Source organism: Theobroma umbraticum, unplaced genomic scaffold (assembly GCF_002168275.2).
Source record: "Theobroma umbraticum cultivar Fairchild unplaced genomic scaffold, ASM216827v3 scaffold_25.0, whole genome shotgun sequence".
NCBI lineage: Eukaryota > Viridiplantae > Streptophyta > Magnoliopsida > Malvales > Malvaceae > Theobroma > Theobroma umbraticum.
The window spans coordinates 1,166,462-1,182,092 of NW_018397282.1; the positions used below are offsets into that span (position 1 = coordinate 1,166,462).

General features: G+C 33.8%; 1 protein-coding gene across 2 annotated transcripts; it reads right to left on the reverse strand.

The window, feature by feature from the left end:
* Positions 1-6,821: 6,821 nt before the first annotated feature.
* Positions 6,822-15,311, reverse strand: ABCD2 (ABC transporter family protein). Of its 2 annotated transcripts, XM_021443861.2 has the most exons (10): positions 15,010-15,311; positions 14,720-14,927; positions 14,514-14,581; positions 14,068-14,394; positions 13,827-13,991; positions 13,275-13,503; positions 12,340-12,581; positions 11,925-12,246; positions 10,827-11,104; positions 6,822-7,312 (listed from the first exon to the last, which is right to left on the reverse strand). In XM_021443861.2, exons 1-10 carry the CDS (start codon positions 15,199-15,201, stop codon positions 7,127-7,129), a joined length of 2,217 nt encoding a protein of 738 aa, XP_021299536.1. In that variant the 5' UTR covers positions 15,202-15,311; the 3' UTR covers positions 6,822-7,126. The 2 variants fall into 2 exon arrangements, with proteins under 2 accessions (XP_021299536.1, XP_089641729.1); XM_089785603.1 differs by lacking the exons at positions 14,720-14,927; positions 15,010-15,311 and having other exon boundaries at positions 14,502-14,587.
* Between the last annotated feature and the right edge of the window lie 320 nt (positions 15,312-15,631).

The window sequence follows — 15,631 nt, forward strand, 5'->3', positions numbered from 1 at the left end:
TATGGATTTTAAAGCATTGGAAATGCTCCTTATTTGATTGTTTTGATGATGTGGAAAAATTGATGAAAGATGTTTAATTTTCTAAATTAATGCTAGAATTATGAAATCTTGATTTTGAAAAGGTTATTTACACTTGAATTGTGTCAAAAGTTTAAGGGTTTTAAATGAGATATGTTTATTGAATGATTGAATGTCAAAAATATGGAATTGGGAAAGCCTAGAAGCATTCTGAAGAAAAAAGATCGATCCTTATGTTAAAATTAAAAGTTTAATTAAGTCCAAGTTTTGATTTGACAAACTAAAGTGATTAAAATTGTTTTCAGATGCTCAAACAAGTCCAAACGGTCTTTAAAGAAGTAAAGTAAAAAGAGCTAAGCAGCCTAAATTGAAAACAAGCTAAAAGGCTCTTTAATCTTGAAAAATGTCACTAATCTATCCATAGATGTTCTTCATTTATTGATAGTTGAATGGCTTGCCACTTGGACTACATAGATTGTGAACATCTGTCTATAAATGTCGTGCATCTACTAGTACCATAAAAGTAACAACACAAGAAAAAAGGAAGTGGTATCTTGATAGTGGATGCTTTAGGCATATGATTGGAACAAGGGAATCATTCAAGGAATTAAGACCAAAGAAAGGAGGAAATGTGACATTTGGTGATAACTCAAAAGGTTACATTGAAGATATTGTTACCATTGGTAAAACCTTGTCCTCTCAAATAGAAAATGTTTTTTTGTAAATGGTCTTAAGAATAACTTATTGAGTGTTAGTCAACTTTGTCACAAGGGTCTTAGAGTAATATTTAAATCATTAACTTGTTATGTTGTTAACATTAGAGCAAATGAAATGCTATTTTTTAGTCATAGACAAAGAAATACATATGCTGTTTCTTGGATGATTTTATCTTGAACAATGTATGCTTTATGGCTAAAAAGAATGAAGATAGTTGGCTATGGCATAAGAAACTAAGGCATGGTAGTATGAACAGAATTTCAAAACCACTATCTCTAAATCTTGTGATAGGGTGCCCAAAACTTAACATTGAAAACAATCAACTTTGTAATGCTTGTGCTAAAGGCAAACATCGGAAAAGTTCATTAAATCCAAAAAAGATGTAAACACCATTAGAGCCTTGCAATTGCTTCATATAGATTTTTTTAGACCAACTAGCACCATTAGCTTAGGTGGAAAGAATTATTGTTTAGTAATTATGGATGACTATACTAGGTTCTCTTAGGTTTTCTTTCTTGCTCACAAAGATGAAGCCTTAAAAATATTCACTTTTTTTTTGCAAAAGAGTTGAAAATGAAAAAGGGTACAAAATAAAAAATGTTAGAAGTGACCATGGAAAAGAATTTGAAAACCTAGGTTTTGAGCAACTTTGTGATTAGAATAGGTATAGCCATAATTTTTCTGCTCTTAGGACTATACAACAAAATGGAGTAGTGGAAAGAAAAATAAGACTTTAGAAGAGATGGCTAGAATCATGCTACGTGAAAACAATTTACCTTTGTAACTGTTAACACTTCTTGTTATATTGTGAATACAGTAATGGTAAAGGCAACAATAAAGAAAACTCTTTATGTACTTTACAAAGGGAAGAAACCTAACATTGCTTATTTTCATCCATTTGGTTGTAAATGTTATGTATTAAACAATGGAAAGGATAATCTTGGTAAATTTGATGTTAAAAGTGATGAAGGAATATTTTTAGGATACTCTTTAACTTTAAAAGCATATAAAATGTTTAATAAAAGAACATTTGTTGTTGAAGAATCTATTGATTTATTATTTGGTGATTCTAATCCTTATCCTAGAAAAGAAAATTTTGATGATGATGCAAGCATCTTTCAAGAACAAATTGATGAGCTTGATTTAAATATCGAAGGATCCATAGTAAATGAAAAGGCACCACAAAAAAAGAAAAGCAAATTGAGCAAATTCATGAGGAAGGTGAGCCTAGCTATCCAATGGTAAGAAAAGAAGTTGATGAAAGCAAAATTATTGGTGATCCAAATCAAGGGGTAAGAACTATAGCCAAGGTTCAAAATGTTTGTGAGTATGTTGCCTTTATTTCACAAATTGAACCTAAGAACATTGATGAAGCCTTAGATGATGACTATTGGATACTAGCTATGCAAAAAGAATTAAATCAATTTGAAAGGTGTCAAGTGTGGGAATTAGTTCCTATGCCAAATGTTTATCCAATTGTAGGAACTAAAATGGGTCTTTAAAAACAAAATGGATGAAAATGGACAAATAAATAGAAACCGAGCTAGGTTAGTGGCAAAAGGATATAGTTAAGAGGAAAGAATAAATTATGGTGAGACTTATGCCTTGGTAGCTAGATTAGAATGTTAGTGTAAGCCCTACAAGCCAATCGGTTTCATGCTTGTAAAACACTATATTAATTAGACATACTTCATGTTAAATATATTATAGATATTTTATATAATCTATTAGGTATTTCTTTATCCATGAGTTTATTTATAAAGAGTTATAAGAGACTTATGTAAATAAAGTCCTTGGAACATAATAACCTTGCAAAGAAATTATAAAGATTATAATTATGAGATTCTTATGCATCAAAGTCTTCTTTTTAAATATGTTCTTAGTCATTGTATTGTCAAGAAAAAGGATATTGACAATGCTCAAAGGCTAGTACATGCTAAGCCTCCTTACTTTAGAAGTAAGCAACTGATCTCATACGTTGAACTATGCGAGATACTTGGGGATAGTATATGGGTGCTTGTTAAAAAATAAGTTCACTGAACATGACCCACTCTGAGAGTTTCATTTGGTATTTCATTGAAGTGTTTATGGAAATACTCTCTTGTGTTAGTAGTGTAAGTAATCTTTAAACCTGTGATACCAAGTCATCTTGTATGTGAATTTTCTTACTTTGACTTCACCTCTACGGGTTTAAAGGTGACCAGATGCCTAAATAAGGTGCTTTTGGGTGTGGCATGAAGCATGCGAAGATGAATAAGTAGTTTAGAGAGGATTCATGACCTTAAGTGATTTGAAGGGGACATATCTCATTTACTCTTGACTTATATTGACTAAAAGTCCTTGGCCAAGGCAATCTTGATAAGTCAATTTCAAAGCTACAAGACTAATATGGGTAAGTTAGAAAGTAGACACTGAGCCAAGCTTTCCATCTATTAGGGACATATAATATTCCACTACATATGATCACTTTAGCATGATTCGAATCCCTTTCATAGAAGCCATTAGAATGCTTTTAGCCTTTGCATGTTTTATGAACTTCAAGTTATATCAAATGGATGATAAAAATGCTTTCCTTAATGGACTTATAAATGAAGAAGTATATATTGAACAACCACCTAGATTTGAAAGCGCTTCTTTTCCAAATTATGTATTAAGATTAAGAAAAGCTTTGTATGGTTTAAAACAAGCTCCTAGAGCTTGGTATGAAACTTTGTCAAAATTCTTAATCAAAAACAATTTTAATAGAAGGAAGGTTGATAAAACTCTTTTCATCAAAAGTGAAGGAAAAGACATTTTAATTGTTCAAGTTTATGTTGATGATATTATTTTTGGAGGTACAAATGAAATTCTTTGTCAAGAGTTTGCTAAGACTATGCAAGGTGAATTAAGATGAGCATGATGAGCGAGCTAAATTACTTTCTTGGATTGCAAATCAAACAAAAGAATGGTGGTACATTCATAAGTCAAGCCAAGTATACAAACAACATGCTCAAGAAATTTGGTATGGAAAACACAAAAACATATCACACACCAATGAGCACTTCAACAATGCTTGACAAGGATGAAAAAGGTATACCTGTTAACCAAAAGTTCTATCGGTCTATGATTGGTTCTTTGCTCTATCCCACTGCTAGTGGATCGAACATAAGTTTTAGTGTAGGTTTGTGTGATAGATTTCAAGTATCTCCCAAAAAGTCTCACTTAAGTGCAGTTAAAAGAATTTTTAGGTACTTTAAAGACACAGTCAGTTTAGGTATTTGGTATCCCAGGACTTCCACTTTTGATCTCCGCTCATATTCAAACGTCGATTTTGGTGGGTGTAAAATAGATAAGAAAAGTAATGTGCCAAATTTTTAGGTAGTATGCTAATCTCTTGGTTCTAAAAGAAACAAAATAGTGTAGCTTATTCTACTACCAAAGTTAAGTATGTAGCTATCGGGAGTTGTTATGCTCAAGTACTATGGACGAAACAACAATTAGAGGATTATGGACTAGGTATGAAAAAAACTCCAACTAAATGTGATAACATTAGTGCCAAAATCTCACAAAGAACCCCATTTATCACTCAAGCACTAAACACATAGAAATAAGGCATTACTTCATTAGAGACCATGTTCAAAAAGAAGAAATTATTCCTAAGTATGTTAGTGCCAAGGATCAATTAGCTGATATCTTTATCAAGCCTCTTGATAGAGAACCATTTGCAATATATGAAGTGAATTAGGTATCATGAACACACCTTAGCTAAATTAGATAATGAATATTGGATGTTCTTAATGAATCTTGAAGTGAAACATTTGAACTAATAGAGTATACTTGTCTATTCAAAAATTTCTTAACTTTGTGATGATGAAGATAAACTTCTTGCCTCATGTTTGATTTTTATTATGAGATGTATGTTCTTGCATTCCACTTAACCATGCATACACATACACAACCATCTAACTCTAGTAGCATTTCACTAAAATGTTGAAGAAATCATTTTCTTTGAAAACTCCAACTCTTTGATCCTACAAGTGCCACTTGCAGTGGTCCAAACTACTATTTGTTATGTTTTTCTTCAAATTTTTGAACTAATTTTTTATCAAATATTCAATTCGAGACTCTTTTGCATGTTTTTGAAAGCAAAAACTCTAATTTTTTAAGGCTTCAGATGAACATCTATTTATAAATTGTCAATATCTATCGATATATAGCTTAACAGGGCCAATATATACCATACCGTGCCCAATCTATTGATTGTTGCATGTACCAATCAATAGATGCAATATAAAAAAATAAAACTGAGCATCATACACCATCTATCGATAGATGAAGTCTTGTGGTCTTCCTAAGACTGTTTGACCACATCTATCAATAGATTGCATAATCTGTCGATAGATGAGGACCCAGGACAAACATGAAACGCTTCTAAAAAACTCTATTGATAGATATCGTAATCTATCGATAGCTATGGTTCTTTAAACATTTCTGACGTTTCAATTTTTTTCCAAATCGCAACCTTACCTTCCATCTCCCTTCCACAGTCTCTCAACTCATCGTCTATTTTTGCTTTTTTTTTCATCCAATCTAAGCATTTGCTCCATCTTTTTCAGCCCAGCATACATCCAATTTCCTCAAATCCGATTAAACTCCTGCCTACATCTCCATTCACTATCCCCAAACCCTTGGTTCTCTTTCTCTTTGCTTATTCGACCTTTCATCACGATTTGCAACCAAGCCCTCCGATTACTTCTTTTTACTCTCAACCCTTACCCTCTCCACCAAATCTTTAGTCCAAATTTCACCATCTTTTTCAAATTACATCATGAGTCTGAGAATCTAACGCATCAATGTCACTGCTAGTCAGGCTTTCAGTGGCCCTGTTGAAGCTGAGTCCTCCTTCGCCCCAAACGAGAGATCTTTCTTTTGAAACTTCACCCATCCGTCGCATGCTTAGAAATTTAGCGACAACTTCGTCAAACAAAAGGTAATGCCTAAGCATATTATTGATTTTGATTACCTAGCATCAATTAATTTTTCGTATCTTTGCAATCTCGAATATCAAAGCTAGATTCATTACTTGAAATTAAATCAAAAATATTATGAGAACTTGGTCAGGGTTTTTTACTTCAAAGCCAATAAAAAGTTTCCTGATTCAAAGTTTGGTGAATTAGTCTCCCATGATGATAGGTTTGTCACTCACGTCATGGGTAATCGTATATCGGTCACTCGTGCTCTCATCGATATGATCCTTCGCACTCAATCTCGCCAAGATGATCTTCGGTACATTTTTTATTATGGCAACCTTCGTGATGTCTTTCCCTATTCCCCCCCCAAATGACAAAGGCAGTTCCAGCTGCACTTGTTGTGCTTTTATAATTATGTACTGCACCTAATCATCACCCACACCATCCGTCATCACGGCTCCAATTACTTGTGGATGGCTTTTCACTTGAAATGGTTTAAATACTTCAAGCTAAGTTTCCAATGAGTTTTGATACCTTTGAATTACTTCTAAACAACTTGCAAATGCATGGCTTTACATGTCCTATGCAATCGTTTTGATTTACTTCAAATGAACATGTTCCAAAATAAAGACATTGTGTTATTAAATACTTGTGTGTTAACTTGTTCCATTCTTTATCCACTCACTGAGCAAATTTATATTTTGGTTTACATATCTCCATTTGTTATCTTGCTAAATTTTGATTAAATGCACCAAATAGACATTGCTAAGTTCTCCGTGTTCACTCCACTATCCATGTCTATTTATATTTTGTATTTGCAAAGTATAGAAACACACTATGACTTAACCAAGGATTGGCATATGACATGTATTTGTATTTTGGTTAAACACATTGTGGGTGATTATGTGTGTGTGTGTATGAATTTATGTATTATGAATGACATATGCTCACTATTTGATTTGAGAATGTTTATGTTTATTAAATGTATAAAGCTTGCTTGGGTCTAGTAAGCCTTGTCTACTTAAGCCTTTGCATTGATCATGACCTGAAATTGGGTTGGGTTGTGACAAGTTGGATGCATGCTTAACAAAAAGAAACATTCAAATATTCATAATTAAATGCTTTGTGGCTTGTGAGTAAAAGAGAAAGGCGGTCATGATTGCAAATCAAAACCATAATAATGCCTAAGCCAACAATTTTTCATAAGCTAAGATGACAGGACGTACTAGTTTCTATAATTAGCATTATTCTTGTTAGTCCATATAACAACCAAAAAGATTCATTGTACAACAAATTGTAAAATTCAATTGCAACAGGTACAATATTTCCCAAGAACATGACCCTATCATAATATTTTTCCTCTACTTTAGAATTTAACGGAGGAAGTCACCTTAGGTTGGCAAAAGAGAGCATTTTCGACTTCAACTTCAGAGCATCTACAACTATAGCTTTAGGGAATTATGCAAAGTGCCACGATCAATGGATTCAATGTGCCAATTACATTGTTCGATTTCTGCATCTGCTGTTGATATCCGTAAGACCCTACCATGATAAGCATATAGCGTACGACGATGGCCAACACTGATATATGTGATGCCTGCTGTGTTGATCTTCTCATACAAATGGGCCTGTGAAAATGAAACAGCACAATGTAAAGAAACTATAAAGAATAATTTCAACATTATGTTTTCACGAAGGAATCATCTTTACCTTAAAGTAGGATAAACTATAAAGAAGCTATTATAGGCGATGGTAAAAACATTAGATAAAATACACAAAAAAGTAAGAAACTCCTCTGAGGAAATTGTGGGTATTAGAAGCTTGGTTTATTATAATTACTCCTACATGTCCTAAAATTATTACTTGTACAACAAGGGATTAACCCAAGGTTAGTGGCATGATCCTTCTGTTAGTCTCAAATATGTGGTAGAGAGTCTTCTTTGGTGTGATTTCAATATTTGCTAGTTGAGAGATTCTTCCCCTTAACCCTTTTTTGGAATGCTCAAGTACCTCCATTGCTCATTCTTGACACACCAGTCATCCTACACCTTTGATGACTGTAAAAGAAAATAGTCAAGTTTACTCCATCAAGAACCACAGCCATCTTTATTATAGGATGAGTTGTCATCACCTAATTAGCCAGTCATTGCAACTTCTACTCTATCAATGGGTATTGCCTACCAAATCTAAGGGCATATCTAGCACGACTAAGAGCATTTTCTCACTACTCCCTCTCTTCAAACCTTTCAATATAATCTATTAGTCTATTGCACCTCCTTAGAGGTGGCAAAATCTAATTGAACCTAAAAACCTGCTTGAACAAGCTGAAACAGAACGTGGTCGAATCAGAACCAATTAAAAGCGTCAAAGATTCAAATCCAAAAAAATCCAAACTTGACCCAAATTCAACGAGATTCGAACCCATACAGCTAGAACTCAACATGACCCTAACTCCAGTGACTCGAACCCGGAGTGAATTGAACCCACAATGAGTTGATACTGATCAAATTTGGAACCCGTAAAACCTGAATTTATAATCTAAAAATACTTAAACTGTAATTAAATAATTTTGAAAAGTAATATTAGTTAGAGTAAAATTTTTATAAAACAATATTACTTATAACTATTATACAACTATATAAATATTGTACTTTCAATCTTGTCAGTATTGAATATTTGAAGTAGATTAAGAAACTAATTTAAGATGCTAAATATGAACATCAAATGATATTAGGGGTTACCTTTATTATAACAAATAATTATAGGAAATAATAATGTGACTTTAACATTTGAATATTTAATTTCACATTTAGATAATCACATGGAAAGTTGAAATTGAAAAACATTTCAGAGGGCTTTGTTATTGTTATTTTTTTTCTCAGCTTCCAGAGTTCCAATTCTTATAGAGGAAGGAAAAGCACAAAGTGGTCACAAATTGAATTATTTAATTCAATTTCAAATTTGATTGATTTATTATTATTTATTGCTAAAATAAAATTCAGTTAAGAATAAAATTCAGTTAAGAATAAAATTCATTATTACCTATAAACTAAAATATATTTAAAGGTAAGCTAATAAGTAAGAATATCAATACATTTAGTTTTAGTTAAAAGTTATTAGACTATTTAGTTATTTTTAAAAATGAAATTTAAATATTTTATACTAACATATAAAATAAATTTAATACTCAAGTGTAAAAATTGAAACCTACCCAAAAATCTTCATTCTTCAATATTAATGTCCAAACAATAAAAAGTTAAAATTAGATTATCAAAATATAGTTTAAAACAATTAAAGGTTTGTAAATAAAACAATATTTATGAGACGGAGCGAGTCCTTGATAAGGTTACTAGTTAAACAAATGAACCAATTAATCGATTAATTAAACATTTACACTTATTGAATTAATTCAAACCAAGACAACAGGCATCTTAATTCTGAATTCTTCGTTAGTGCCAATATGATCAAATGTTAAAATAAATTAACACTATATCAATAAATGTTAAATATCTTGATTATTTGATTTTCTATTGTTGCAAACTCTAATTAATGTTATGCAAATTAGTGGATCAATTAAATTTATTATGTTATTTGTCAAGCCAAGACAACTTTATTCTCCATTCGTGTCAAAATACCAAAATGGTCAAATGTTAAAAATAGAACAGTATTATATCAATTATTTTTAGATATCATGATTTTGGATTTCTTCTAATTTCTAAAGATTAATGTTAGATTGATCTATCGAATGATATATTCTTACAAAGTTAGCATTCTTTATGAACGTAATTGGTATTCTTCTATTCATTTTTATAATGCCCACAATTCAATTTAATTGGACATTTGTCTATATGACTATATCTAATGTTAATGGTTATAATTTATGTCCAAACTAATAAAAAAAGATAAAAGAAGAAATTCATGAAAACTTGACATACTATTAAAAATAATGACTAATAAGATAAAAACAAATAATACACAAAAATACTAAATAGTGAGGATATATAGTACAGTTGAAACAATAATGACATTTATATTTATACAAATATTTATCAATTTCTTAAATTTCAAAATTTTTCTGTCATATTTTTGTCTTAAATTAGGTAAATTAATCAATGATTTTGACTTAATATCTGTTTGAAATAAACGTAATTATTTATTGCATTTGAATATACAAAAATGTCTAGAGCTTGTATGAATCTCAAAAAAACACAAAACTTGCCCAAATTTGCTCAAACCTAGATGGTCTGAACCCCGAGATGATCTGAATTCAAAAAAATCCAAACACAAGATCATTTGAACTCAAAATGAACTAAATCTGAAATGATCCGACTTGAAAGTATCGGAACACAAAATGGTCCACATCTAAAGTAAACCTGAACCTGAAGACAGCTTGACGAAAACCTACCCAATTGCAATCTTTACACTTCTCCAACATCGTGCTCCTGTGTACTACTTCCCCATACTATTACTACTCTTTTTTTATTTTGGAATAATACTCCTAGTTTTTTTTATACTGCCTCCTTGGAACCACCGCTTTTGGATTCTCACCATTTTTCTTGAAAACACTCCCATGTAATTTTCACTATCCCTTATATTTCCTCACCTTCCATTGTACTGAAGGACTAAGGTCTGCTCAATCATCATTTATCCCCTGTTTATTTTCCTAGTTACATTTTCCTACTTGAATGCGGTGTTACTTCGTCCCTCTAAGAACACTCTAAAAGGTCAAATCCAACGACAGAATAGTAGCAACATGGAACATGGCTTCCCCAATTTTTTTTTTTTATGTGTTTTTCTAAAACTGCCAACAAAACTGTGTAGCAGGTAGAATTCCTTTATTGCTCTGTTCTCCTAATTTGTTGGGTCCAAAGGAATCATTTATCTATTACTAAACCATGTTGACATAAAATTCACATACATGACCAGGCTAGAAGTTCATAGGTCCTACACAAATGGGTATGAACGTAATTTATTTGGACAATATCACCTTTGATGTGAGACAATGTTCAATCTTTAACAAAGCTCAATCACAAGAATAAGGGGATACAAGAAAAGAAAGGAAAACTCTAGAATACATAAAAACCACATTGCTAAAATAAGATTAAAGAAAAAATAACATAACATTTTAGAATCCAGACATACCTCGTTGATCTCATCCAAAGCACTGGTGGATTCATCCAACAGGACCAACTTTGGTTTAGAAAGCAACAAACGTGCAAAAGCAAGGCGCTGCTGCTCGCCAAGGGAAAGAACACTGGACCACTCGTATACTGAATCAAGACCTTTGAAACGAGACAAAATATAGCCAAGGCGGACATCTTCTAAAACCTGCGTTAGATCATCGGTTGTAGGAATAGGCATACTACGGTTTGCACCCACATTTTCAGAGTTTGGTGCTCTTGTCAGGAAAGGAAGTGAACCTATAATTGAAGGTCAATAAGAACTCTGATAGTAGAAACTAATGAACAGTTTTTGTATTCTTTGCTCCTATTCTCTTTAACAGGATAATAATACCATATTGAGATGAGAATGGATGCAAATAAACTTACATGCAAACAATAATAGTAAAAGGAAAAAGAAGTGAACAGCATGGCCAATCCAAAGAATCCCTCTAAGTTCATTGAAACCACGCTTGAAACTCAACATATTCCCACTCTAACTTATTTCCAAATGCTCTCTTTCACTATGCTCTTTCCACCTGATTCTCCATCTTGCTCTCACGCCACACTTTCTCTACACTTTTCCTAAATTTTATCCATCACCACCTGACAAAGCACTCAGTGCCTCAAGGACTGCTCCAATCTTCCTCTCTGCCACCCCCAACACATCTCGTTTTACTTCTTACGTCACAACCCTATCTCTATTAGAGAAGAATCCCATTACAGCACCAAAAATGGGCCACTTGATAATATTGAGAGACATTGGAAAGAGAAGATTTGTTCTCTTTTGCAGCATAAAATCCCACATCCCTGGTACACGTAATGGAGGGGTGCAGTGCTCTATGTATATATGCTGCTCGAACATTTGCATAACTCACAAAGGTTAAAGGGGTTCCCAAGATGCAAGAGCCTTCCAAAGTTAGTGGCCGCAACATTAAACAATAGAGATTGTAAATATTACTTTTGAGGAAAATGAATGCTAATTATACAATCAGAAAAGTTAGTTTGCCCCTTCCTAAAGCTTGCAAATGCCTTTTAAATTGGTTATTCTATGTGGATTTGTTATTTAGGAGGGACATACCTGCAGGTTTGGTGTCATCTGATGTAAGTATTGCCTGTTCAGCCCATGTTGGATAAAGCAATTGCTGACGAAGTGTACCCAAAACCATATATGGCCTTTGAGGAAGGAAAAACACACTTCTAGAATTACTATTTATGGGCCTCCCAAATTCCTTATTTATATTTGCAGAATTTACTTCAAGAGAAGCCACATCTGAAGAAGTGGCTGGTTGAGCATCACCTCCATCCTCAACATAGAATGTGATTTTCCCTTTTCCAGTACTCCAAAGACCAGCAAGTGCTCTTAGCAAAGAAGTTTTGCCACTACCACTAGGTCCCATTACCTGTTAGGGCATTCAACAAATAATATATTTATCCTGACTTATCAACTCATTATACAAGCTGAAAGAATTCAATATACAAATTATGATACTAACCAACAAATGATCTTTTTCATTGATCATCAATGATAAGTCTTTGACAAGTGTGGAGTTATTTTTTGGTGTCTTTAGAGTCAAATTTTCTACATCCAGCAATCTAAGAGACGTGTTTGCAGGTACAGATCCATTAGAATCCAAAACCTGTGACTCTTTGACATAAGAATATGTCAGATTAATCTGCTCCATGGGATCAGATGGAGAGTTGGATCTGCTGCTATCCAGAACGTCATCAAATTCACCTGAAAATGTTGTTGGTGTCAAAATTGTTAACATCGGGTTCATAATGTACCTTGGTTAAAGACATAAACAGACAATGTAAAACATAATGGACAAACAATGAAAACGGTACAAGCAATCAAAAAGAATCTCCGCAGATGAAGGATGAAGCAGCAAATAAAAAATAATTATCTGCAAGGAACAAGATTGAATGATCTGGATGAGATGGAATGTGTGAAAAATGGCTAGTATGGTCTGGAAAAATAGAAGCACAGACCATAGGTTATTTCATCAACCATTGGATATAGTATCCAAGATGACCTAAAGAGAAAGGATAACCAAAATAAAAACAGAACAGAGACTTTTTGTGTGAAAAAGAAAGAAGATGCCCTTCCTTTTGATCTCTACACAAACCACGATACTTTCAAGACAAAATTTTGCAATTCAGAGTTGAATGATACTCCCAAGGAATATTTTTATTTCACTTATAAATGTTGAAAAAGCTGACTTGCTAAATGATAAATATATAAGTTTTCAACATATGAAGAAAATTTTTACTTATGTTACTAAAAATACAAAAACTTTACTCTTCCTCCATCACAATAAAGGGCCAAACCAACCAATTTTTCTACAATTTTGTTCTCCACAAGAAACACTGTACAGCCTGATTAAATAAGAAAATATATATAAGAGTAAAGGGGTTAAATACACTGTACCCAGTCTATCAATGACAGCTGAAAAGGCACTAATTGCTTGAAACTGGTATACGATGAGGGAGAAATCCCCAAGGATATGATTAAAAGCTGATACAGACTGATTAATGACACCAAACTCAATTTTTCCAGAGAAATACATAGGAGCAACAACAGCAGCAGGGAGAATCTGAATGAGGTACCGGTAGCCACTGGTAAAAAACTCGAGATTTCTGGAAGATATCAACAATTGCTGCAAAAAGAAAGGACCAAAAGGGTTAATGTCATATGATGAATACATAATATTGCAATCAAAAGCTAAGGATCAAGACACAGCCATTTTGTCGAATATTTTAAATTAGGGAAAAGGTTAAAGGTTCAGATAAATGAAGCATAAACATTGTGGCTCGCCAACAATCAGGTTGTGACGCAATGCCAAAAGGCAGAAATTCATTTTTTGAGTGAATCCAAAGAAGAAAACAGCAGAATAGTTATGAGTACGAATGCCTCAGAATGGAACATGAGGAAGCAATTAGTTAGGAAATGAAAAGGACAGAAGGTTGAGAATGCGCATACGGTTAAATTTTCGAAAGCACTTGTGAAGCGCTGCAACAGAAGTTGGAGTTCATTATCTTCACCACCATAGAAAGCAATGGATTCAGCATTTTCTCGCACACGAACAAGTCCATATCGAAAGTCAGCTTCCTTCTTCTCTTGAAGGAAATTAAGATTGACCAATCCCTGAAACCACAAACGAGGGAGCAGAGTCATGGCAGAGGTAGACCGAGGGCGAACCATAGGGGATCCAGACAAATACCTTGCCAAGGAAGACGCTAATAGCTGTTCCGCCAATGGAATAGAGGAGAAGAACGACAAACAACGGAGGGTAGATGGCGTACAAGATATTGCTGAAGGAAATCAAGTCGACGGCAGCATTGAAAAGAGTCAAAGAGAAGGCAAGGGCAGTGGAAGTGAAGGAGCTGAGGTCGTCCACTATGCGCTGGTCGGGATTATCAATAATGGATTGAGACTGGATTTTGTAAAAGGTCCGATCGGAGAGGTAGCGTTGCATGTAATAGCTTGTCATCCAGGACCTCCATCTTAGAGAAAGAATTTCTCTCGCATAATCTCTCAAAACGAAAAACTGAAAGTTAACAAGAACTATGTTAGAGCCTGCATACGTGCTCGTAACAAACAACAACAACAACAACAAGCGGCGAAAGAAAGATGCAGCTGCTAGCAGAGCAGTACCTAAGTGCTCACCGGAATTCCACCAGCGAAGCCACAGAGGTAGTACACAAGTTGCTTGGTGAATTGTTCCTCGTCCTTGTCTTTACGTGTGACAATCAATTTGTCGCCGGCGTCGGAGATACGATAACAAATTACAAAAGCAAACAGATATCAATCACTCATTTGTTTATAATTAATAATAATAATAATAATAATAAAGATTGAAATGAAAAACAGACTTGCAAGCGCATTGTAGAAGTCCCGGCCAAGGAAATTGAAGCCGACGCTGATGCCGGTGGTGGCGAGTGTGAGAGCGAAGACAGCGGCCAGCTGGAGCCTGGCTTGGACCTTATCATCAGAGAACCAATACGGGGCAGCCACCTTCCAGAATCGATTGAACAGCGTGTTTAAGTCGGGGGCCTTCCTCTGCTGCCGCTCGTAGTCATTCTTGGGACAGGAAGCATTTCATTAATCAAAACAAAACCAAAACCAAAAAAAAAAAAAATCAAAAGGGGTAGTAGAGAGAGACCTTGTTAATGGTATTTGATTGGGATGCGCAACACCTGACATTCAACGAATTAAGACGCCTAGATATGAACAAGACTGGCTGGGCATGACGTCGAAGATGGGCATGGGAGTACTTCAAAGGAAAACTAATGCTGCTGCTGCTGCTGCTGTGTGTATGTGAGTACAACACAGCTTGCGCTGCAGCTGCAATCATCCTCTCCTTTTGCTCCTTCCTTTTCCTTTCTCCTCGTACAAATTTCCACCCAACTGTTTTCTCGTTTCCTTCCCTGTCCCTACACTCCCAACTTTGTTACTTATCCACAAGCCACCAAGGCTGTTTCAATACACACTTGCGATTCTGCTTCCGCCACGTTTTTTCCTTTCGTCTTTAGTATTCCATCTTAAAATGATTTGAACATGATTTGGGATATTAATTGCATTGAGAATTTAAAATTTTATCAGATTTTTTTATTCATGTATTTTAAGTAGAGTATTCTACATATTAAAAGTATTCTATGTAACATTATTAGAGTGTCTATTATTCGAATTCGATTATAAATAATAATATTTAGTATTAATTTTTAATTTTATATAGATTATTGTTTATTTATAAATTCCTTAAGATTAATGTAATAGTTACTAAA